The following is a 26,999-nucleotide window of genomic DNA, read 5'->3' on the forward strand; positions in this document are numbered from 1 at the left end:
TTTTCAGTTGTGAAGTATTAGCTTAACACTTTTTACTCTTTATAGGTCTGCTTTGAATAATTAGTTTAATAATTTCTATTAAAGCTAATAATATGATAAAGCTAAAGCAAATTAATCAAACAATTATACAACTATTATACAACTATTTCAGTATCTTTGAAATGCAGGGGCTCGAGTGGTTGTCTTGAGCATGGATTACGTATTTCAGCAAAATCTGATAACCAATGATATCTGCAGAAAAGGAGATCATTGTGCTCTTTTTAATGAACTAAATATTTCATAGAAAAAAATTCATCGGTCCCATTGTTTAGAATAAAGGGATACATGTAAATGAGGCCAGTGCTGAGATTGTATTTAAACAATGCTGACAGTTCTTCTATTGTGTCCATTAATTAATTTCCCAGTGTCAAGGTTCTCTGGGAATGAACTGCAAAAATAATTAAAATGATACATGAGGTAAATAGTTTAGAAATTCAAAAGGTGAAATAGGGAATTAGTTTAGTAAATATTAGCCATATTGCTTGTTTGTCTCATTTGCCTTTTTAAAGCAGGTTATTGAGGAAGTATGATCCAGATTTGATTCATACGATATGAAGAAGTTCTGCTCACAGGTAGAAAAGTTGCCGTATTATTTTTTAATCAATGGTGCCTGTCCTTGTTTCAAATCTGTAGTCTGCTTAAAACGGGTTAATATTTATGTAAAAATATTTTGCCTTACAGCAAAGTCTTTCAGAATTAAATCAGTTGCATCATATTTTTACTAATGATCTGGATTTAGTGTGTGCTTTGTAAAGTAAATAGTATCTTTAAGGAAAGTTCTGTGAATAAAAGCAGTTTTGGTTTTGGTGTGACACAGCTTTGCTTTTTTTCCACCACAGTTTTGGCCAACTAATTGGTGTCAAATCACTACTTGTGAAGGAATTTCAGTGTTTAAGTTCAAATTATATTAGTGATTTCAAATAGAACAAATAGGGTCTTAATTAGAAGGAAACTTCAAAACAAATTTCTTTCCAGCTGGACAATCATGTCTCAATAATTGAAGCCCAACTTTAAACCTAGCTTAAAATAAAGGAAGTCTTTGCAGTAAATGTTCTTTCTGTCATTGAATGTAGATGAAACAAAGATGAGATTTAAATTTTAGTATCCCAAATTTGTATGCCTTCGAAAATATTTTGTCTGGAGGTTTTCACTCAAATCTGCCATATAACCTATTAAAAAAGAAACAGCTGTCAGCTTTTAGAAAATCTTTTCTGCAACTTCACCTGTGCTTGAGGAGGGCAATTAGTCTGTCACTTTTGGTTTTATCCTCATCTTACTGCTCCCCAGCCAACATAACAACTCAGCCAGTACTTCCATAACTTCTCTCATGCAAGAGGGATTTTAAGTTACAGTGGGGGACATCTGAGTAAAATAAAGATGCAAAATAAATTTTCTGGGAAATAGTTAGAGGGTTAGACTTTTCAAGCACGTGTATGTTTTTGAAAAACTCTTAGTAGTGTTACCTTCTCATATCCTCTTACAGTTTGTGTGATCTGACTGCCTAAGCCTTTTCCTGACAAAAATACTCAGGACTAAGGAGTGCAGGGAAGTGTATGCTTCAGCTTTATACTCATGCAAGAAACAAAATACATTGTATGCTTGTGTTTCATGCTGTTAGAGGAAGTAAAGGACATAGTGATGCTCAGTGTTAATTACATAGAGATGCTCTACTTTAAGTGATGATACTGCGCCATGGCTTGGTAAGATAATTAGCTACCTTATTAATGGCTCTAACTGAAATCCTTTGTCCTTTAATACATTAACTATGGTGAATGAAAGAAACTGTAGCTGTAAGTAATCAACCACTTTCTAAAACCTAAACAATGTAAATTATCCACTGTTATTGATGAGGACTTACAATGCTATGTGGCTGTTATTTGTTAATGCACTGAAACCAGCCTGGAGTAGTTCCATGAGTTCTTGCTGCTGGTTCTGCTGTTCTCATCTCCAAACAAGTTAGGAGTTTTTGATCTTACATATTTACATGGAACAAAACCTTGCAGAAAGGTTTCGTTGGGGTTTTTTTCCTACTAGAGGAGCCATAAATATGCATGTTAGATTAGGGGTTTATATCTCATCCCTCACCGTTATGTTGTTTGCTCTTAGCTAAAATCGCAGTGATTGATTATTGCTGGTAGAATTTGTGCACATGTTGCCATGTCCCTGTTCATGCCATGTTTTGCCTAGCCATAACTACTAGGTAAAATGGAAAATGTTTGCCTTATGCTTTGTAGAAATTCAAAGCAGCAGATTAAGTAATATTTTCTCCAGTAAATACAAAGAACAACTAATGGTCACTCTGCAGGTGTGAAGAGGCTTATTAACATGGGAAATGACAGCAAAGAAATCAATAAGCTTTCTGGGTTTCACTATGCATAATTTTTGCACATATGTCTAGGTTCTTTTCAAAGTAATATTGGAAATGGGTCTTGCAAAATGTAATTATTCTCCCCGTGTAGAGTTCAGTGTCGTCTTGCTTTTTTGTTAAGGCATTCTCCAAGAAAACTGACATATTCCACTTTCTTCTGTAAATACTCAATTCAGCAAGAAAGGAGTTGCACAAGGAGCTCCATTCCTTTGCCAAGACCTAGCACCTTTCCTGTATGTGAAGGTAATAAACCACGACCCATGAGGAGAATAACTATAAAAGAAAAACACGTTTCAGTATTGGATGTAAAGGTACCTCATGGAGTGAGAATCCACTTGACATCCTAGTGTGGCGAACTCTTTAAAAGCTTCGCGATGTACTCTTTAAATGAATGAAATGAGAAACACTGATTTTTTTTCACCACAGTTGATTCTGGAAAAGCTAGGACAAAAATGTCAAATGCACATTTGAAGTTAGTTCTTTTTTTTTCTGTTTGAATTGAACATATTAGCAAGTGAAAAGAACAGTAATTTAAACTCTGCTCTCAAAATACAAGCTGATGTGGGAAGTTATATGAAAGATGCATCTTAAAACTAAATGATTAATGGGAGACTGGATAAATCAAGTAAACAGCAATTATCAATAGCGTCCATTTATATTTGATATTGATTAATAGTCTTACCATGAGTTTTGCAGGCCGTGTGGCGCATTCTAACAGGGCAAGACATTGATCCAAAACAATTCCAGCAATGGTCTGTGTTCCTTGTGCCTGGGATTTTGCAGCAGAGGTTATATCGCAAGTTATCTCTTGGGAACTGTTACCAAGTTGTTGACTAGATCAGAGAGGCCAACTACTAAATTGTTACGAAAACTGATCTTCACCTAATTTTCAGCAAAAATCTGCCAAATCTAATAGAACATTGTAAGATAAATAATTTTTTTAAACATTCCTAGCACAAATAGAAAATGTGAATACAGTTCTTGTAAAGGTTTTTTTAAAATAGCTCTTCTATGAGGGACTTGGAATGAGCACTAAAGGTTGAGATGATAATTTTTGCATGGTATTTTGGCTGTACCAGGTACTTCTAGCTTGCAGTTATGACCTGAAAAATGTTAGTTTCAATTACAGATTTTGAAGTGCTATGAAATGTGTTTGGATCAGATTCATTTTTAATGCAAAACAAATCAACCTATAAATTTTCATATTATTAATTGATGGATGTTTGCATTAGAAACAGCTACTTAGAGGCTTTACACTATAAGTAAGGTTGTTCTTTTGTTCTGGTTTTTGTTTTCAAGCATAAATGATCCAATTTTGTTGCTGTGTTTATTGTCAGATTAGATTCAGTTTAGGCAAGTGCTGCTGGTCACTTACTGCTTTTAGGATCATCCCCTTGGGAATAGACATGGTAAAACAAAAACAATGATAGAAGACAATCCAAAATGCGCTAACTCGACAAAAATGTATGTTTTTAACAGGCTGTAAAATACTTTTTAACATGTATCATGACTAATATTTAAATTTTTAGCACCACAGAATAATCAAAATTTCATTATATAACTGACTGTAAAACTGACAGGCAGGAGAAGGTTATGATCCAGTTGGTAGGCTGCTGTCTACAATGAAAATAGTTGCAATCCTTGAAGTGTTCCAGTATCGTTTAGAATGACAAGATTTAGGTGACTTCAATACAGTGTTCTCTAACCTTAATCATAATATTCTTTCACCATGAGTAAATATGACATTTTAAGAAAGTGTTGTCATGATTTTTGTAGTGAGAAACCATACCTTGCAAAGCTTTAAGAGCCAGTGAACATATGCACCAGGTTGATGCAGCCTATTGAGATTGCTGAAAGCAGTGAAGAAGGTTCTGCTGTAGAATTAAAAGGAATGCCCTTGTATGGATAGTAACTGTCTGAAATTCAGAAAACAGATGGTAGAAATAAGCACACAGATTTCAAAATTAAAGGAAATAACATAGAATTCTTTGTGATGAGGCTTTAGCAGTTTCTGCTGAAGTGATTGGAAGAGGGATGCGGGAGTGAGATGACAAAGTTTGCTGCCAGCACTGTGTTATTCTGAGTAGTGAAGGTGAGAGGACTTGCAGGACTTGAGAAGTTGTAGGACTTCATGTTGCTGTAAAAGAACAGGCACTAAATAACAGGTGAAATTCCATGCAGACTAATATGAAGTTATATTGTGCATGTGTGTTTGGAATAATCCTAACTTTACCTGTACAACTATGGGCTTCAAGTTAGCTTTCTACACTCGAGCACCAGAGGAAAGTATCAGGTCAGTAAGAGTCAAGAAAGAAAAAGAAAAAAAATCAAAAGCTAGGAATTACTGGGAAAGGAAAGGAGAACAAAACATTATTTTACAGCTATACGAGTTCTGTTCTCTCAGTGTCTTGCATGCTGTATATGGTTTGGACTCTATTTCAAAAACAGAAGTACAGGAAAGGATGCTTTAGAAGCCTGAGAAAAGATGGTGGAACCAGTATATGAGGAATGGTGGAATAGACCAAAAATTCATAGTCTGCAAAAGAGGAGGAAAGATGAAGAGACTGAAGAAAACGAGTAGGAAGTGATTCCTCATACTCTCTTTCAACGAGGTAACTGGACAGCTTTGAATAAAGATAGCAGGTGTCAGGTTTAAAACATACATGCTATATAGCACACACGTGCATTTTGGAATTCTTTTGCCACAGGACTTTGTGATTACCAAAAAAACTTACAGTTGCAAAAAGCTTTGGGCAGATAAGTGAAGACAAACGCATTAGCAGCTCTTAAATGCAGATATTCTGCAGCTTGTGTAAGGACATCTCTGAAAATGAAATCACTGGAAGATGGAAGAGTCTGGGCAGGGCTTGCACTCTTAGTCATCTGCTGTTGGTCATTCCTGGTGGTAGGATAGTTACCCTGATGGACCTCTCCTGTGGTGTGTACATGCTGTGTTGCTTCTCAGACTGGCACTCTGGGTCTCAGTTTTGACAGTGGATTGAGTCTGTGCCTAGGGAGTCAGAGCTCCTGGCTGATGGAAGAGGCAAATCTTGGAGGAGCAGCCAACACATTGCACTTTTCATGATGATCCTGCACTGGTTTCTTTCTCTTTTCCTGCCTTAGATTGCTGGGATATTTTTGGAAAAATTACTTAAACCTCTTTGCAGCTAAACTATCCGTTCTTTGTAATATAATAAAAACTGAGTTGCGTAAAGTTGCTTTAGTCATCTGTAATCATAAAATGCTTGGAAGTCCTTGTGTCTGAGCCATTATTTGAGTGTGAAATGTGGTGGTTTAGTACCTAACCCTGTCACAATTTCATAGCTTTGATCATTCTGGGTACTTAAAAAGTAATCAGTTGTTATACTTACTCTACCAACAAATATAGTGCCATGAGATATTACCCTCCCTAAATGTTGATGTAATCAGGGATAGGAGGCAGGTTGAACTAATCGTTGACTAGACAACACTCTAGTCGTACAGCAAAATTTGCATTCTTACAGTGATTGTCTAATTCAAGAAGTATAAAGAATGCCTTTCATTTCAGCTACAGAGGAGATCCAGCATCTGCAGGGCAGTGACATATTTGTGATGTTAACATTCTAAATGATTTTTATTGATAATGACAGATGGTTCTTAGATAATGTGCTCTGAGTCATCTGTAATATGTTCAGAATAAGTCTTCTGGAAGGTTGTACATCTGTCTTGAGATCTTTTGCTAAAATATTTAAATCAAGGTCATTGTTTATATTTGATTTTAAATAGCTTTTAGCTGATAGTCTGCATTTCTGTACATTTAGAGATCAAACTGTTTGTAACTTCAAAAGCCACAAATGGAAAAGTGTAATAGGTAGCAGGTGTTAGAAAAGGCAATTACACATTAGCTGTTTTACTCAATTTCCAAAACTGTCTAAAACTATCCATTGGAAATACTTTGTAGCCTAGATTTATCTCTGAAGCATGATGAATTTTTAAATCTATAGGGGGATATGCATTTTTACTCTAATGAATTGCGTATTTAAACCTATTTGGCTTCATTTAAAGGAGCTGAAGAAAATTGTATTGGGGGAAAAAAAAGGGTGAGCAGACAAGTCTCAAGAAAAAGTACAGATTCTTATCTTCCAGATATTTTTCTTCTGCAATTCCTTAAGAACTTTTTCAACTTCCAGTATAGCAGTTCTGGATTTTTTGCTTTTAATTTTTTTTTTTAAGCCACTTATCTTGACTTTCTGACTATGGAAGTATTTTTTTTTTTATTATGTGATAATAGAATGAATTCTTGACTTAAAATGAAAATCTTAGGTTACTATCAGAAAAAAAGAATACTCTGATGATCTAATTTGACTACCTGTATAATACTGTTTTGTGAGTCAACGTAAGAGAGAGCAAAATAAACAATTTTGCCCACAGTTATTGCAAATTGACTTTTGAAAGTTAAAATGCTGCTTTCAGACAGATGTCTTTAATCCTGCCCCCTTCTCCCCTGTGCTTTTCAACAACTTATATAATGTTGGAGGAGTGAGGAGAAGAAAGGAGGATTAGTATATATTAACACCAAACCCAGTTCCTTTCAGTTCCCCTTTTCTTGCTTGTCTCATGTAATTAAAGAAATGTAAACCTTTATTATATTCATGTAGGATAACAAATAATCCGATACATAATATATCCTGATTAAGAATATTATTTTAAATTAGGTTTTCCTGCCTACAGACTATTCAGTCTTCCTACTTCTTCAAAAACAGTCTTCCTGTTTCTTGAATACAGCAGTATTTCTGTACTTTTCTTTCTCTCTTCAGCAATCTCAATCCAGCTTTATTTGTGTCCATCGCATAACCATCGTTTTCCTTCTTTCCACCTTTCTTGTTTGACTGTAAATGCTCAGGCTGGTGCCATGCTCTTCAGTTACCGCTTCTTGAAGTAGATCTAAATACAGATCATAGTCCACCAGATAATGGTGAACTGAGCGGGTTCTTACGATGCCAGAAAGTCATCACGAGTGACAGCACATACTTCAGATTGGGCTTCTGGAAAGTGTGTTGATGTTTTCTTGTACCGAATGTTGACTTAAACATCCTATATTTTCATTGGACATTACTCCCCAGTTTGCTTTCCAAATTTTAAGAAAGATTATCACTTTTATGAGATTATGTTGTGTATTCCAAAATAATAGAAACTTTTCAGGTATGATTAAACTTGACAGGACATTTTTAAAATTCATGTTAAAAGTGAGAAATTGGTTGCAATTCAGTGTTGAGAAAAAATAGACCGCAAGTACTGTTTCTATACTTCATTTTAAAAAATTTTAGATGCTTTTCTCATTTTGGAGATGAAAATGTTATAAAACATTATCAAAGGCTGAATTTAAAAAAATACTGCATGTTCTGTAAATTTATTTACAGAACAAAGTAGAAAAAGGTTTGTTTTCTTAGAATTGTCTTTCTGCATTTCTTAGAATTGTGTTTACTTATTTAAATATTGCTACAATAGTATCTGGTATGATAAGTTGTAGCAGCACTTTGCTTACAAGTATGTCTTCTTGAGGTACCATTTTATGCTTTTATATATGTTAACTTTCCATCCAAGAGAAATGCCAACACTAAAGTAAAAGACGTGGATTTTTCAGGAGGATGGTAGTGAGTACATGATTCTGTAAGTCTCTAATATTGTAAATTGGACTTTACTTTGATTATTCTGATGAACACAAACTCTAGAGAGATGGCTAGTCAAAATTACCATATGCTTTGTCTGTCTTGGGATTTTACAATGTTACTCAGGTCATGTTATTCAAGTACAGTTTTTACCTATAGACTAGGAAAAATACCAAAGGGTCTTATAATCAGAATCTTCGTTTTCTCGTTCCAAAATGAAGCAGTTACTATTTTCAGGTCAAACTACACTTCTAAACTTCAAACTTCCCTGCAAATAATTGGCATTATCTCTTTTCTCAACTCTTACCGATTTGGTAGACAGGATGATCTGTATTTTCTGTAGCTGCTAACATGGTGTTTGTGCCAACCCCTTGTAGTACGCTATGCACTTCTGTCAGTCAAGGGTAGGGGAGAAGGAAAAGTAGAAGAAATGGGAGAATATTTTTCCTTCTCCGCTTGTGATTGCAGTAAGGTTACTTTATTGCACCATTACGAATGTTATGTGGAATATTTTAAATACTGTGCTTTTCTAGGTTAAACGCCAATAAAATAGATATATTGTCGTGTTGTGTTTTACATAAGAAGCTGTTTCAGCTTGCTTTAGTTGCGCAGAACATGTATTTTTCCAAAGAGGAAACTGCAGTTCTGAAATGACCAGTAGAAAATATGAAATAAATGTGCTATACTTTTAAATGTGATACAGTTACATCTTATTAATTATTTAGATACCAGCATTTAAGGATCCCTACATTTGTCAGATTATGTAGCTTAATTTTATAACTATATTTAAATGATATTTTAATGAGATTTTACATAGCATTAGTTCAGAGTCATCACATTGATAATTAAATATAATTATTTTTTCAGTTCTCAGTGACATTGAAAATAAAATCTAATAATAATTTAGTAATATGAGAAAACTTAGTAAAGACTTTTAGAAGTAGGATGACAAATTTTTTTTAAACTCTTAGGTATGCTTATAAAATCTTAATTTCTAGGGGGGATTTATACAGTGACTGAATCTGCTGACTTAAATGAGAACAGAAAGCTGCGGATCTGACTACAAATCTGAGTTGTAAATATGTTTTTCCTTCAGTAAAAACCTCTAATTCAGTCAAATACAGACCAAGTTTTAGATTTTTAAAATGCTTAATAATTTCCTACAGCAGAATTCATAATGAAAAAGCTACTAGTATCAAATGAAACTATGTATGCTTCAGCTCCATTATTACAAGTTTGCTCTTAATAATGGAGATGAAGCATATGTTCATGCCACAATGTTGAACTAGACAAGTACAGTATTTCCTGCCATATATAAACTAATGGATAACATCAGAAATGGAAGAAACACATCTATCAAGAATGAATTTAGATATGAGAAATTGATGCATTCCTCACCTTAATTCCCATTACAGATAATTGCTGTGAATATGTTTGGCGTAGATGAAACGCAAACATGTTTGTGATAGAAAGAGAGGGAGATTTAGCTGGCATTTGTAGTTAGTAGTGAATGCCATAAAAATGCACTGGGGGAATATGGTGATCAAAAGTATTATTTGTGTATTGAAAGGATGATATGTTTTTATTTTTTCTAGTCTGAACCAGAGGGTTTTTCTCACTTCCACTTGTACGTCTGTGCTGCCTTCCTTGTCAGGTGGAGGAAAGAGATCCTGGCAGAGAAAGATTTTCAAGTAAGTGAAGGGGATATTTTTCAAGCACAGGGTGGTATTTATTAAATTTAGCTTCCTAGCATTACTTGGGGGTGAATTTATGACAAAATAGTAGCAGTGTCAGCAAGACTGACGGTGTCTGACTGTTTGTTAGAATTGCTCCAAAACTGTTAGACGTGAAGTGATGGACTATATGCGATGAGAGATGTATTTTGTTAGTCCACTCTGGAAAAAAAATGCTGTTTTAACTGAGACAGACTTTGAGAAGATGATTTCTGAAGATGTTTTTACAAGTAAAGCCTTGGTATTTCACAAAGAGATTTTCTAAAAAGGTAATTGGATTGGGTTGCATGACTGGAGTTTATTTATAAATTAATTTTATATTATAAATTTATAAATAAATTTATTTATAATTTATCATCTGTATAATATATCAGCACACTCTAACAAGGTGCTGCTCATTCTTTCAAAAAAGTTAGGCAAGCAGCCTTTTAAAATAAGGAGCCTGTTTTTCAGTGGGAAACAAAAGGAATGTAAGAGCATTTACTTCAGGACCCTACGTTTCAAAACCTTACATATTTCCAGCAACGAGCATATCAGGGAGTTGTTTGGAATGGGATCTGAACGGAGTAAATAGGAGAATCATTTGCATTCCCCTGTAGAAGTTCAGTTATGTTTGTGAAGTGGTGACAGTTCGCTTTCACAGAAATATTTTATATTGAGTTTTACCCTACGATACACATGCAGTGCCTGAAAGGCGTTAAAGTCCTGTTTACAGACTCTGTAAACAAGCCACGCATGCAAAGGCCCCACCAGTGCCCGCCCCGGGGCGATGGCCCGCTACCAGCTTATTTTCTCTCCATCTGACTGAACTCTCTTGCCCTGTACAAATGAACCATTGTGTAAATTTGTGTATCGCTTCAATCTGTTTTATCTTTCTTCATAAAACGATTTATTCAGAGCACTTTAACTGTTGTTGCCTATTTTAGCAATAAATAAATGCCTAAGGGCACAACATAACAACTTTCATTTATACTACCTGCTAACACTGTCAGATTTTCTCAATTTATGTATTTTGTCAAAAGCAACTTTAATGTTGGCAGCTATGCCTCTCAACTACAATTGTTCACTGTTAATCCTTCCTATTAAATTTTTCCTGTTGATTTCCTGCACCAAAGTTCATAATTTTCCCTTTTCTAGTGAATCTATTACAACTATGTTTAAAGTAAATAATAATCCCAAGGTATAGTACTATGAAAATTTGTTTTGTTCTCCTTACATATATTCACTTTTGTTTACTTATTTAAAAATTAAGATATTTCTTTATGCCTAAAATTCTTTATAGGCTATGTAAACTAGGCTGTAAAGTGCAAAAATCAGAAAACTGGAACACATTTGTCAGACTGCTTTAGCTTGCTTACAACATAGAAAAGCAATTAGTAATTGCTACTTTTATCACTATCATATGTTATCACTAAAAGACTTGGCCTTCTTTGTTGTGTAACGTGACCTTTTAAAAAAACTAAAGTGTTGTCAATTCTCCAAATGATACCTCCTCCCACAAGCAAGAATAAAATCCATTATTCTTCCACTTTGTTAATAATAGCTGTAGACCATTGCCTGGTGTTCAAAGTAGTAGCTCAAGTAATAGGCATCTAAGCTGCTTTGGAAAATTGGGGAGTTCAGTATGTACTGTTGGAGTGCTCTGATTGCATTGAATTCACATTATTGAAGAGTCACAGGTATAGTACATTTTGTACTGAAATTTTTTGTTCTGTACACTCCATCAAGAAGCATCAAAACACGCATCCAGTCATTTCTTTTGCATATTGTGTGTTGTATTTATTTATCTGCACATGACAGAGATAAGGCAAATCACTTAATTGTCAGTCAGAGGGCCTGGTTCTTCAGTACTAGTTGTGGAAACTCATGCTCTTCTGCATGTCTGTCTGACCTCTTTGAGTAGAATTAAAAACCTCACAGGAATTTGAAGGCAGAATAATTTCCTCAGAACATCAGGTGTGGTGATATGCCAGATGAGACACTGAGCAGGTTTTGAATCAAAGACCAGTTTTAAAGGACTTGGTTATGCAATACTTTTTTCTTATTATTTGATGAAGTATATTATCAGTAATATTACAGACAGGACAATGATAGCAAATAATCTTTGCTCTTAAGATATGTGTTTCCATTCTCTTAAGTATGTCTTGCTGCAACCTAAGCAATCAGTAAAAGTATGATGTTTATTCTTCCTCATATGTACAAAATAATTAATAGACTTATATACCAGATACTCAGCCCTCCATGATAATAGTTCCTTAGTACAGACATGATGTGTGTGTGTGTGGTGGTGTTTTGTTGGGTTTTTTCCCTGTATTGTTGTGTAGCAGAGAAAGAAGTTTTGCAATGAAAGGCGTTAGGCTGGCTGGACTAATACTACAGAGTGATACAACCTGAAAACTAATTGGTATTTGGTTTACATCTATTGATAAGTGGAAATAAGTTTTGATGTGGGAAATAGAGGAAGAAATAAATGTTCCAGCTCAGGCTTCCAAATGTTCAAATATTCATGTGTATATATTGTAGCTATATACTGTAGGTATACATGTATATAAATAAACAGGTATATAGAAACTTGTAACACAAGCATATAAAACTGTATTGATGCTAATCCTGTATTTGTCCTGTTCAAAAGAACATTTTTTTTTCATAATTTTCTCACTGTAAGATGATAAGCAAGTCATGATAGAAGCTGTCTTCATTTGAATCTCTTTGAACAAGTTATTGTTCTCACTGCCGTCTATTTGGTCAAGTATAAGATATCAATGTTAGACTTCTCTAAAACATGAGATTTGCAGATGAACATAAATTTTAGCAGCAGACAAGTGAGGAGAAAGGTGATGTAGGAGAAAGGTGATGCTTTATATGTAATCTAGAGCAATTTACAACGCTATTTTTAGAAGTTGCCCCATGTTTCTGCCTTATGAAAACTGGGACCTCTTGACTTCCCACAGATTATTCTATGCTACTTGTCCATTCCATGTCCTTATACATAGTTTTTGTCTGACTACTGTAAAATACAGTATACTGGAGAACAAAGGATGACTATTTCAAACTGCAGTATCCCAGAGAAAACATTTGCTTTTAGGAAGCCAGGGAGGGAGGAAGTGTCAAATGTTTTTGTTTTGCTAGGAGTTTATAGTTGTTTACATTTTGTCCTGCTTAATAAAGCTGTCAGTAACCTTTCTAGTAAGCTGTGATCGCAGTTTTAAATTTGCTATTTAATGCGATGAGCTATGCGATGCAATGCCATGTAATGAGGGCAAAAATTTTATTACATGCAATTTTCAAATTTCCCAGGGTCACTTTGTGATAGCGGTGAAACCATACTGATATGTTCTCAGGTAGGCATTTTGGATATTTCATGCCCGTGTATAATACAAAGTTTAATATTGTTGAAAAGAATTATAGTGGCTTAGTTACAGTTAGAGCTTGTTATTTTCTCATGGTTCTCACTTCTAGAGAGAGAGGATTTACCTTTACCTGCATAGGATACTGCACAAACCCACGCACAGAAAGCTAGTTTGGGTAGCTCTGTAGCTCTATTGATACTTCAGATTAGCAGTTTTTACTTCATGTGTGGGAACACAGAATACAATGGGCAGACAGTAGAAGACCTTTTAATCCTGGCTTGGATTTTCTTTTGTAACTAATGTGGTGTTTTATAGGATCGATCAGGTCATTCTTGGCTTATGATATTTCTGTTGACGGTGTGAATGTACTGTGTTAATTCACTGGTTCCATGCTAGTGTCAGATTAAAAAAAAAGTAAGTTCAGTACAGATAAAAATACAGTATTTTTTTAAATGTGATAATGTATGACTTGCAATGGGAATGCAAAATATGAAAGTCATCTAATTTCTACTATCTAAGCTTAAATAATTAAAGATGCAAGTAATAAAGACCTTTCTATTCATCAGCATGTCTTAGACTTTGACTTACTGTTATTCATTTTCCTACCTACAGCCATAATTCCAAAATTCTCCTGACTTTTTGAGATATGTGAATGGTTGATGCTGCCAAGTAATAAAATATTCATGCATGATTTTGAGCATATTTATAATTAAAATATTAATATAAAATATGGCCGTTGAGTTTAACGGTGTCATGTACAGAATATCTGAAAGATTTGTAAGGAAACAGGACTTCAGGCACTAGATTCAGCTGTCAAACTAAATACAAGCTAATAGTAATGTTGGACTGATAATGGTTTAACTGTTAGATATCAGAGATTTAGTCCAAATTTTCAGTTTAAGTTATCATTTTGTTGACATAGCTGAGCTATAAAAATATATTCAATATATTGTGGTAAGGATTCTGTCTTGCAAATTTTTTCTTCTTCATGATTCCAAGATACAGGCATTTCTGTCTGTCTAACAGACATTTTCACCCATGCTGTCATCAACCTACATCTTTATTACTGCGATGTCCTTTTCTTTGGCTTTGACAAATGCATTTTTGCTTCATTTATATTCATCCAGTCTGCAAAGAAGCTGTAAAGATCATTTTTCAGTCCATCATTTTTTCTTACTTTGCATCTCCTTTCGCTCCCTTTCCTTTATAGCACCAAGGAAAACTTAGACGCTTTCTCTTTCAAGGCCTTTAATGGACTAATACCGACACCTCACATGTCATCTCATATTCAGTGTTGAGATGCTGACTGCCAGTTTATCAGCCAGTGATGACAGCCTCAGCACGCACTTGAGCTCACAAGAAAGTATCTGTGCTATCTCCCAGGTTGACCGTTTCACTTAAATGGAGCACCTAATGCAGATACTCGGTTACTTTCCTCTAAATCCTTATATAATTTCTGGTCTTCTGCAATACCCAGAATAGGTTTGACAGGTAGGCTTGAGTCTGTTAATAACCCTTACAGTCACATTGACTAGTTTTGTGTTGCTTCTTTTACTTTTCTGTGAATTTGTTGTCTCTTTCTCTATCCTTGAGCCATAAAATCTTCAGGGTAGTGACTGTCCTTTATGCTGATTTTATATAATCTTTAAAATAATGATTCTTTAATCATGATTTTATATAAAAACGAGGTAGTAAGCCTTATTGACCTCATGACCAAAATGAATGTGTGCACAGTTGTCTGTCCTATTAAAATTTAAATAAATGCTCTTGATTTTTTTCAAATGTTTAATTATGGTGAAGTATTATAAGCTAATGTTAGTTCGAATGATAATGTGAACTACCATCTTCCTACATCATATGATCAATAAATTTTAAGGAAATTAAGGTTACTGTTATTACTTATGTAAATGTTTATGCCTTATGAAGTTGTTGTCAGGTTTATTCTTAGATTATATCTTAGGTTTTGTATATGTTAGTTTTAAGATGGATGCCTGTTTCAGAGGATGGTGAAACATTTCACAGTACCTGCATTGCAATGAAAGTCAAATATAGGGTGACTCTGAAGTGCACCTTTAGCTTAGTGATGGAGTGAGCGCTGTCGACACCTTTGGTTTGTTTTGCCTTTCCTTCCATCTTTAATAATCACTTAATTAGAATCTGTGCAAGGTTAGAAGGTTCGCTACTACTTACCACTCTTCTTAAATCTCACCTCACTTGAATACTTTGCCCCCTTCTTCCACAGGTTAATAACTCCTGATTTATGTAAGGCCCAGGTTAATATCTTCTGACTTAGCTCACGAGCTTGCCCTTTTAGTCTTTTTCCTCACCTTTGACCACATTTTGGGGATGTGAAGGCAATTGTTTGTACCTGTGGTCTGTTTTCTGCCTGTTAGATTCCGAAGTTCCTGAAGCTCCATGTTATTCCCTGAGATACAGGAATTATGCTCCATTCTTATGAGAGAACCCTTGGCATCTAAAGGTTACAGGCTTATATTACTTCAGGCCTAATGGCAATTAAAAAAAACAAAACCAAAACAGATTATCTTCCCTGCAGAGAATTTGACACCAATATTAAATGATCTTAATATTCAACATGAAATTCTGAAGTAATCAGAACAGTTTAAAAATAGACCTATTGAAAATGCTTGGTTTTCTTTCCCAGAAAAGTTTTCTTAGAACATGTAGGTGATTAGCATATTGTCTCCTTATTTCAGTCTTGGACTTGTACGCCCGTTTTCTTCATTACAGTATTACAGACTTGTATGCAGTCACAAAGGAGTCTGTAGCTTGCATTTATCAGCATTTGGACTGCTACATTTATTATGGGTATATTTTTTGTTTCACTTTTCACATGAACTATCATTTCTGTTAAAGTAGGTTTTGTCCATCAGCTAAAATCACTTGAAAGAGAAGGTTTTAAAGAAAGACAAATCTGATTCTATACACCTGCCAGGGTGTGTATTTGCTATACCTATACAAGTTAAATAATGTAACTTTGCAGCCTAAATACGGGATTAGTAGATGGTTACAGAGGCAACTAAGTACCAAGATGCTTGGAAGACAAATTCAATCCGTACTGCTCAGTATGCATGAGTAACGTGTTTTAGTTTAAAAAGTTTAATATGAATATCCTTCCTAGTGATAACTATAGAAGCATGTCATATATCAGAACCATGATTTTATACCATTTATTTATGCTCGACTACAGTAATACAGGTTTCTTTAATCTTTAGTGATCTTGTTCCTAGTTTATGATGTGAGTTTTTAAATAGTTACTTTTTCTACATTAAAGTACAGGACTTCTCACCTTATATGATATGAGGCATAACTAATAAATATATTTTTAATTTAGCTTCTTGGTGTGTACTGTGCTAGAAATCTAGTTTCCATTGCTACTGTAGTAAAAATAAATGTTTCTCAATTATTAAAAAAAAAGTAATATTTCTGAACGGATTAATTTTCTGAACAGAGAAGTGTTTACCCCTCTTCTCTGTAAGCTCTGTGATTAGATTGTTTTGTGGTTCTAGATCCTGTGCCCTCACTCTTCCATGTATAGAAGCTAACAGGGTCTTTTCTGTGATGGTACCAAAACCTGTAAAGAGTTAAGGACTGAGAACATGGAAATCTTTCTAACTTTAAAGAGCCTGACTAACATTGCTGTGATTTCGTTCCCTGCTGCGAGCACTTTGTGAAGACATTCAATATATTGTCATGTGTTGCAAGAAACTGAAAGCTCTGCTGTTTTAGACTTTGAACATCATAGCTAGCAATCTGAAGAGGCTGCTCCTTTAATCACCCAGTACCGGTAGTAGATGACTGGGAGTTAGCAGTGTTGAATTATTTATATTCAAAAGAGCCAACTTACAATAATAAAATTACTGACATTATTTTTGCATGCAGAGAGCTTAATCAACAGAGAATGAGGTGTCTGGTAAAATTTCAATCTAAATACAGGGGAAAAAACCATCAGATGTCCATTGGTCCCAACTTCAGCTATTACAGGCTCAATTTAACTGCTCTGCCTACTCAACTTAGTCAAAACTTCTGCATCTTTTGATTATCATGAATATCTTGACTTGATCTCCATATGTGACTATATTGTAAATTAAACACAGAGACATCTTATCATACAGTCTTAGAAATACAAGTTTGGTTCCACAGAAATTACTATCGCAAAATTTTAATATTAAAATGATATATAAAAGATAGACTTTATGTCATCCTTCTTTTAACTTTGAGAAATTAGTGGTGCTTGCCTTGTACCAGGAGGAGGAGTTACCCTCTGTCTCTGGAAGATTCTGACCAGTTTATATAGTACACTAAAAATGGTTTAAGAAGCATGAAAAAGGAAATAAAACTCCTAACACTACCCCCTCTTATCTCTGAAGCTTCACTGGCTTTCTGTGATCCTTTTTGTTCTCATGAGACTGTAGGTCTGTTTCTCCTATTTTATACATTGTTTTTCCTCAAAAGCTTGGCTTGCAAAGCTGAGAATAGAAGTCATTAAAAAAAAATCCCAACAAACAAACAAAAAACCTCCACTTTTGATTTACATTTTATTCAGATAGTAATGTGCATATTTTTATACCTAAATTCACCTCTTTTTCTTTCTTTTGCTTGAGTCTTGAGGGTTCATAGTAATAATGCATTACTCATATCTGACTTATTTTTAAAAATAATATTTAACTTACCTCCAGTAATACAGATAAGTTTGGGCTTCTGTATCTGAATGTGAAATCCACACATCTGTTTCTGTTGCCCTCTTTCCATCTAACTCCCTTTCCCAGAAATCATAATTGCTCCTCAAAATATTTGGAATAGTTGTACATAGTAAAATTTCAAATTGTAGTACAGTGATATTGAATAGCTGAAACTCAGAAGGTACTCTGTGCTATGGACTAGTCTAATTTTATCAGATAAATCACAGGAGTCAGTGAAAACTAATCCTTACTTTCTCCAAAGCAATTGAACAAAAATAGAAGTCCTTGGGTAGTAGATTTAGCTGCTTCTGGAAAGAGGTAAGTACCTCGTTACTGTAGCCATGACTTACCTTGGGAGATCTGTCTAGTTTTCAACAGACCCGTCTTCTACTCTAGAGAATATTGTTTAAAAAAAATATCATTTATACTGAAATAGGATTGCCAAAACAGAAAGAAATTTTCAAAATCCCTGCTGAGGGAGATTAGCTGTACGTGGCCAGCATATATCAGTAGGACTTCTTGTCTTGGGAATGCAGCATGAAAAGTAGAAAGGTGAAACCTTGCTGATAAGAAACAGGAATCGGGTCTTCAAGTTCTGATATTGATATAAGTAGAATACATATATTTTCTTATTTTTTCCATCTTTTATAAATATCTGTAACTATACTCTTTATTATGAGTGTTGAGATTTAGTAACTTTGTTTTCATCTTTACCCTAACCTGTTTGAAGTGGAATTTCAAGGCACATGGCTTTTACAGAGTCATTTATTACCCAGGAGTTTGACAAATCTGAAAATCAGGGTACTGGGACATAACAACAAGTGCTTTCCTCCCCAGCACATTAGTTGAGAAGATCTAAAAATGAAGCACATCACTGTAAAAGCTGCAGTGGCTGTTCCGAGAGGAAGTGTATAAGAGGTAAGAAGAATATAGAGAATTGTTTTCCAGTGATTGCGAGCTGCTTTTTCTTGCAAGTAGGTGGGGAGTATGTTTGAAGAGAAAGGGTCTAAAGAAATCTTAGGTCACTCATCAGAACAATTTGGAGACATATTTTGACTCACAAATGTGAGTGTGTAATATTTCTGCATTTGTTTACTCATTAAAAAAAATCTTCAAGAAGGGATATAGTAATTTATGATCCTGAATACGCTGTTTTTTCCTCCATTTAAATGCTCATGGCATTTGAAAAATAGCGTTTAAACAGTGTTTTTCTTCTGCTAGTTCCAAATTAACTTACTGTTTGAATAGTTTGCTATCATGATAGTCAAGGAATGTGTTGCAATTTTAGACGATGCATCAAATTACAAAGTTTGAATGTGAGCACTCAAAGTGGAGTTTTGTGCTTGGATTTCATGTGCAATATACAGTAATTCATTAACTTTTACCACTTCTTTCATGCAGAACAAAATCTTTGGCAACAGAGTTATTGTATTTGAGAGCTGAGGTGGAAACACCATATATTAGTAGGACCAAGTTGTAACACTCATGTTTTTCTGTGTTCTTCAAAAAGAACAAAGCAACTATATGACAAAATTAGCAGTCATTTGTATTTGCTAAGCCAATTATATTTGACATTATCTAATATTTGTCTTCCTTATTTTTCAAATATTAATCTTTAAGTAACAAAATAAAGATGTTAACCAGGTGCATAGTTCAGTTCAAATATTATATGTAGATACGATTCATGTTACAGAGACCAGTTAGATTGAAAATGGGTTATATTATGTAGTTAGGCTTAAGGTTTAATGAAATAATGCCAATCCTGTGAGCCAGGTCTAAATTAGAAATAAAGTCACTTCAAATTACATTTGTAGTCGGTGGAAAGACATGAGTGTGAGTCAGTCACTTCTGATCTTACCCTACCCTCTGCAAATATTTATTTCACTCTATTAATTACAAAGGATCATGGCATTGGCAGAAATTAGAATTAACCTTTTAACTGCCTACATTTAGTTGTTTGGATGTTGAAGATTCTTTGCAGCCTTCCTTGCAGATTTGAATCTCTTTGCAAGCCCACCTATCGTTTCCTATCCTGACGTTGTCAGTCAGGAGGAGGCAGGGAAGCTCTTTAGTATCCAGGAGCAAATCCCACGGAGACTGCTGAATAGAGGGAAAGGGATACTGTACATAATTCCGCTTGTAAAACTTGCTGTTGCGTGGAGGAAAAACTGTGGAGCATACTGTTTATACAGTTCATATTGCTTGAAAGGTACTTTTGAATTCTGAACAATTTCACAGGGAAGAAAAGGTAAACGTTTCTTTAGCATGCATTCATTTTTCAGGGCAGAGTTACTTGACTCTGAGTCCCAAGCCCTCCCCCTTCGTGTGCAGCTCTGTTTTATTTTTATTATTAGTAGTAGTATTAGTATTTTGAGTTTAAGGACTTGAGTATTATAGCTTTGGATACAGTATGGTTTTGGTGGAAAACACATCCATGGGATAGTAATAGGAAGATGATTTTCAGATGTACAAACAATAAGATGCCTAGTTACTACTTCTGAACATGTCGGTTTTAATTCTTGTTTGGTGATGAATTTTATCCCTTTACTGTAACTGAGTGAACCCTACAGTTCATTTTTATTTTACTTATAGTTATTCTGTAAAGTCGTACTATGTGTTCTGTATACTGTTGCCAGTAATTGATTTAACGTATTTTATTGATTTGTTTTCAACTTTTCCATTACTACCCATTTCGTATAGTTACTAATTAACAGAGCAACCTAAAAATAGGGTATTACCAACATATCACTTGGTCCCTGACTATCTACCATAATAGTCTCTTTAGAATCAGAGTTTCTTGAAGAAGGAAGTATAAAGGATTACAAAAAACAGAGGGTATGGAGAGTTACCTTGGATGTAGAACTTAAAGATCATTCCAGTAGCAATGACGTGGTAATAATTTCTTTCTCAAATTCTGGGTACTGTAAAAACTGTAGGATCCTAACACTTTAATCTTGTAAAGCTGACTACAGAGTGTTACATATCTGCAAAGTTTCGCAGTTTACCAAAATCTTTATATAGTTATAGTCCCTGAAAATTGCATATTTCAAATGTGATTAGATTGATCCCATTAACCTTACAGTGCCATTGGTCAGCTTTTCCTGTTTGCCCCAGGTATTAATTCTCAATATTTTAATGGAAATTGCTTGGTGAAATTTATGCTAGATGAAGTGGGGTTTTTTTCTCCATTGTTTTCATTAATGTTGTTGGTTTAATTGCAGGAAAATGTTTAATATGGCTTTATGTCCCTTACTTGACTGTTTTTGTTGAAGGTTGTCCTTGCAGAATGAACTGACACCCAATAAATAGGCCCAGATGTAACAACAAAAATGAATAGCAAATGCAGCTTTTGGACTGAATGAGACTGTCCTGGACTGAATATAGTGTAATCATGGTTTTAAAAGAGGTTTCTTTATGAACAGTGTTACAGAAACTCTAGTTTTCAGGTCCATATATTCTGATGAGTTCCTAAAGCATTCACACATAAGATATTTAATGATGGCTAACGACATTTTCCTGTGGTAAAGAGCAGCACTTTTGGACTTTTTGTTTTCCTGAATTCTGTATATTCTGAAAATCTAGAAAGCAGAAAGTGTTTCTGTGGTTAACTGATGCTGGATTTTGTAGCATATTGTGCTGTTGGTGGTGGAGTAAACTACAAAGCAGAAATGATGCCAGTGTCACTCACTGGACCTGTGGCAATCATATAAAGTGACTTCTCCAGTTACTTTATCAGTATTTGTAGTGAGCAACTCTATAAGTTTCTGTCTTTGTCACTATATCTAACTTTAATCTATGCTGAATTATACTTCTTGATAAAAGACTCAGAAGTGATTACAAAAAGATGAAATTCTGTAATAATTATTTTACAACATTACAAGTTACTTAACATTGCAAGTAACTGTCATCCAACTGTTTGAGAACAGAAAATAATTTTATAATGCTGTTTTTAATGTGGGTTACATGTTTTATTGTTGATTGTGTTTTATTTTTAAAAAACAGAACTGTAAATATATTTTTACAACTGAGGGCACCCATGTGTATTTTTTGTTTCTCCACATTATCAGGATATTATACAGGGTGATGATAGGTTTTTTAAAAAAACATGAAAAACTAACATTTTTTTTCCAAGATACAGAAGATCCACAGTTTTGCTATGTTCAGCTATAGAACATACAGTGTGAAATGCCTTAGCAAATCTGTAGTTTTCAGAAAAAGACATACAATTGATGCTACCGGTTTGCAAACAGCACAATGAATACAGAGTTATGAAAATGTCATATTGTGCTAGAATTCATAAATCTGTGGCTTAATCAAAATCAAGTTGGTAGGAAACTCCCTGCCCCCCAAGCTCTTTAAGAGAGAATCACATATGAAGATGGGGGAAAAAAGCTGTTTAGGGACAGAGGACTCTTGACAGTCTCTAACAAATCTAGTCATTGTGTCAATAAGTTTATTTAAATAACTTTTGCTAAACTTTTCAAATTATGGATTTTGGCACAATTTTGTAATTGCATTTAAATGAGAAGCTGGAATCATTAAGTAGTTCTGATTGCATCTAGAAATCACATTGTATGTCATAGTTGGATTCTTTTTTGCTTATTCTAGAAAGAAGAATGAGGTGAAAAGTATATACATAAAATACAATGGGTATGAAGAATATAATTTGTCTAATAAGACTTTGGGAAAAATGCAAGAATAAGGACTGATTCTTGTTCACTTATCCATAAAGTAGTTCCTTGATAATCCTCCAGGTCTTTGGATGGCTTTAAGTGAACCAGAATAATAATTTAGATTTAGCTTCTGTTGAGCTATTTGACAAATTCAATTCCCCGTTTATAGTAAATGCTACTGTTGAAGAGTTAAATTGTACATGGAGAGAAAAAAGGCATAGTCTCTTGAATATTTTGAGTAGGACCTCAGGGATCCAGAGGCACGCTGCTGTTACATAAATACAATCATACTTCTTTTCAAAGCATATTCACTTGGGCACATTAAGAACCAATAAAATAGAAGTTCAATAAATAGGCTTCAAAACCAAAAATGTTTTGCAAATATGCAGAGCAATTCAGATATAATTTACAGAGCATTTTACCACGATGTGAAGGTTTTACTCTTTCCATTTTATAGTTGAGACTAACATATCATTTTTAATACTGCATAATAAGATCCTGGCAGAAAATGAGATGAAAAAGCTGAGCTGAGTTTTTTACATGCATATTCTGGTATCATCCCTGTTTATAAAAAGTGCTGTTTCATTCTGGATATGCTGTTCTTAGCTGATCTTAAGTGAGTACCAAAACCAGGTAAGACTTTCTGCCAATAGAAAATGAAGTTACAACCAGAAATTTTAGGACTGGCAAAACGTCAAAGGTATTGAATCTCCCTTTGTGTTAAGAAAACCAACCAACCAAACAAGAAGCCCACAGTAAAACCCAACCACAAACATCCAAAGCAGAAAAGGCATGTGCTATCTATTTGGTAAAAAAAACAACTGTACTTTTTAATATATTCATCTCTATACCTTCCAACTACGATTTGCGCATTGAAACAGCACATAATGTGTAACTTTCCATGACATTTGAATTATCACCTTTTAACAGAACAGTACACTTCTTGGAACTGGAGGGGATTTTTGATTCTTGCAAATTCCACTGGATGTTCTTATCAGTCCAGATTTCATTTTTGCTACATTACAATCGTGCTGTATCTTTAATGGTTTCATCATAATAATTTCTGTCTCAGAGTAGACATTGAGTTTGTCTTAATTGCAGAATTATCATATTTTGTCTTCAGTAAAGTTGCCTGTCTTAACAATTTGAGCCTTAGGATAAGATATTCTACATAATAGAGGACATTTACTGTAGAAAAGCAATGCCAGACTATCAGTGTGTCAACAAATTATACTGAAACTAATTCAGCTAAAACTGATGTGGTGCATACCAGCGGAATTGAGGAATTTGACCAAGAGGAAATGACTAATGCTGGAGGAAATTGGAAGGTGTCTAACACTCATTTTATAATGCCCATTTCCACAGCCTTAATGGGGAGAGAATTAGACACAGAATAAATATAGATTTAACTTAAGGAAAAAAGACGTGATGTAAAAATATGTTAAATAATTAAATGGGTATCACAACATTGAACAGATGGGAAAATATCCCAGTTTGTTTCAGAGCGACTGAAGTCCAGATAATCAGCAAAAGAAATTCAGTATCCAAAATTATACCCTCTAATGAAGTGACTGCATTTACTTGAAGATTTAATCAAAATTAGAAATTCAAATATTAAGTTTTTGGTAGGAGGTTTCTTCAGATGATCAATGCACAGTATTGTTTAGTGGTTAGAATGAGGACAAAATGGGAAATGAGATCTGAGATCTTCTCCTAATTCACAATATTTTTATGGGCAAATCTCTGAAGTTTTAGTTCTATATTAAAGGTGACCATATACTAATGACACCTTTTTATTCAGATGATTGTATGTAGTCAATCATGGTTTTCACAGAAAAAGATAAAAAGTTAATCTCTCTGACTCCAAATATCTAAGGACTCAGTTGAATTCTGTGCTTTCTCATTACTGACATGATTTACTCCATTAAAAACCTACTTAAAAGTATAAGGGATTCCAAAGGTATTAGTAGGACCCTACACTGAACGCTGTGTCAGGGACAGGATGCCATCCAGTGGGACCTGGACAAGCTCAAGGAATGGGCCTGTGTGAACATCATGTGGTTCAAGAAGGCCAAGTGCAGCGTTCTGCACCTGGGTCGGGGCAACCCCTGGTATCAATACAGGCTGGGGGATGAAGGGATTGAGAGCAGCCCTGCTGAGAAGGACTTGGGGGTACTGGTGGATGAAAAGCTGGACAGGAACCAGCAATGTGCGCACACAGCCGAGAAGGCCAACCGTGTCCTGGGCTGCATCCAAAGCAGCGTGGCCAGCAGGTTGAGGGAGGGGATTCTGCCCCTCTGCGCTGGTGAGACCCCACCTGGAGTCCCGCATCCAGCTCTGGAGCCCTCAGTACGGGAAAGACATGGACATATTGGGGTGGGCCCAGAGGAGGGTCACCAAAATGCTCAGAGGGATGGAACCCCTCTCCTATGCGGACAGGCTGAGAGAGTCGGGGCTGTTCAGCCTGGAGAAGAGAAGGCTCCAGGGAGACCTTACTGCAGCCTTCCAGTACTTAAAGGGGGCTTATAGGAAAGATGGGGTCGTGCTTTTTAGCAGGGTCTGTTGTGGTAGGACACGGGGTAATGGTTTTAAACTGAAAGAGTGTAGGTTTCGACTAGATCTAAGGAAGGAATGTTTCACAATGAGGGTGAAACACTGTCCCAGGTTGCCCAGAGATTTGGTAGATGCCCCATCCCTGGAAACCTGCAAGATCAGGTTGGACGGGGCTCTGAGCAACCTGATCTAGTTGAGGATGTCCCTGCTCATTGCAGGGGGGTTGGACTAGATGACCTTCCAACCCAAACTATCCTATGATTCCATCTCTTAACTAGCTTATATCTGTGAAAGCTGAAGTACAAGAAAAGCTTTTAAAAATCAGTCCATGGTGTTTGGGCTTGCTTTCATTGGGTACGTTTTTATCTACAGTTGGTTAATAAAATTCACTCATCTTGTGAATTTTAGATAGTTTCCTGCTAACTGGCCAATCCTTTAACTGAAAGGATAAAATTTAGTCCAAAAATAACATTTACATTACTTGCATGATTTTCACACAAACATCTACGTAAGGGATGCATGTCGCTGTTTTCCATAAAAACAGTGTCACTATGATAAAGCATTCCAGATTACTTCTATATTGAGTTGCATATATTAGTAACATTTCAGGGTTTTACACTAAATTTTATATTAATTTTTCATAGCGTGTGACAAGAGCATTTTTACCCTGGATGTAAAGAGGGGGGAACAGGGTAGAAGGGACAGTCTAATTGTCAACATCATTGGAAGAACAGCTGCTAGTTAGTTATTAGCTAAAAGTAGCTGTAGCTATGTGTCTGAACTGCAGATGGGTCATGTTTGCAGCTCATGCTCTGATGAACTTTAATGTGTCATCTTTCTTGGCCCACTCACTCTAAATTAAAAGCATAATCATACCCAAATTAAGGATTTTGAAGTCAAATTGGATACCAAGTTGTATATCGTGTGTCGTACGCAGATGAAATCTATGACTGTATTTTCTTTAAGAAATGTTCTGATCCACCCATTTGACATCAGATCAGGTATTAAAATCTGGAAGCTTCCAAGTTCTGACTTTTCAGATAAAGTCTTGTCAGTAATCCAGAGGGTGAAATTATAGAAGAAAATTATTAATTTTCTTTTCCTGCTGTTCAGGTTCCAAGGAATCTTTTTCAAATCATTTGACTGCAGTTGCTAAATAGAGTTGCTAAAGATGTACTGTAAGAAGCACTAGAAAAATCTAAACCACAGTATTCCTGAAGATACAAAGAACACACAGAGCTAAATATATTCTTTTTGGATCAAAGGAAGAAAATAAGAACTCTAGTTACAGTCTCAACTGCTGTCCTCATGTGATTAGCAGCTAAATCTTTTGTTTGGCAAAACATGCCTATATGTTTGTAAAATCATTGAAATAGAGTTCTGCGTGATTATATCTGAAACTTGTAATGCTGCTTTATCACTAAATTAATTTCACCTGCTGTATAGACTTTATATATTTTAATGCAGGCAAGCAAGTGTTGTTTCTTCTTGACATGTAGTTCATCATCTGCTCTAGCTCTGACTATAATGAAGTGTCCCATCATAAAGTAGTGTGATAGCAGCACAAATATAATGTAGTAACAGCGTGATTTAACAGCATGAATCAGCAGTGGACTGTTGTGGCTTTCCAGATCTGTACTGCAACTTCGCTATCTCAACAGAATGGTAGAAAGTAAATGAGGTAGCATTAGGGTTGGAGTGGTTCCAGCCATCTTAAGTAGACTGACTTCATGCTTCGCTGGGGCTGCAAGGATGCTGTCTCGTCCTGTTTCAGTCTTGCTGAGCGTGTTATCATTTCCCTTGTGGCAGCATGATCACTTACCAATAAGTGATACGGTGTAGGTCATGAATGTGAAACTGTAATGAAAGAATTTGACATTTTATTACCTGTATTTATGTTTTCTTTTCAGAAAGAAATCCACTCCCGTTAAAATC

General features: G+C 35.1%; 1 protein-coding gene across 3 annotated transcripts in view; it reads left to right on the forward strand.

Moving 5' to 3' along the window:
- Positions 1-26,999, forward strand: part of TBC1D22A (TBC1 domain family member 22A) — a gene marked incomplete at both ends in the record, with an annotated part of 181,909 nt that overhangs the window by 139,093 nt on the left and 15,817 nt on the right. For all 3 annotated transcript variants that reach the window (XM_082013655.1, XM_082013653.1, XM_082013654.1), the window contains one exon: positions 9,651-9,746. In XM_082013655.1, the coding sequence (XP_081869781.1) occupies positions 9,651-9,746 (96 nt within the window). The remainder of the gene's footprint in view (positions 1-9,650; positions 9,747-26,999) is intronic.

The sequence above is a fragment of the Phaethon aethereus genome (assembly GCF_964289735.1).
Source record: "Phaethon aethereus genome assembly, chromosome: 1".
NCBI lineage: Eukaryota > Metazoa > Chordata > Aves > Phaethontiformes > Phaethontidae > Phaethon > Phaethon aethereus.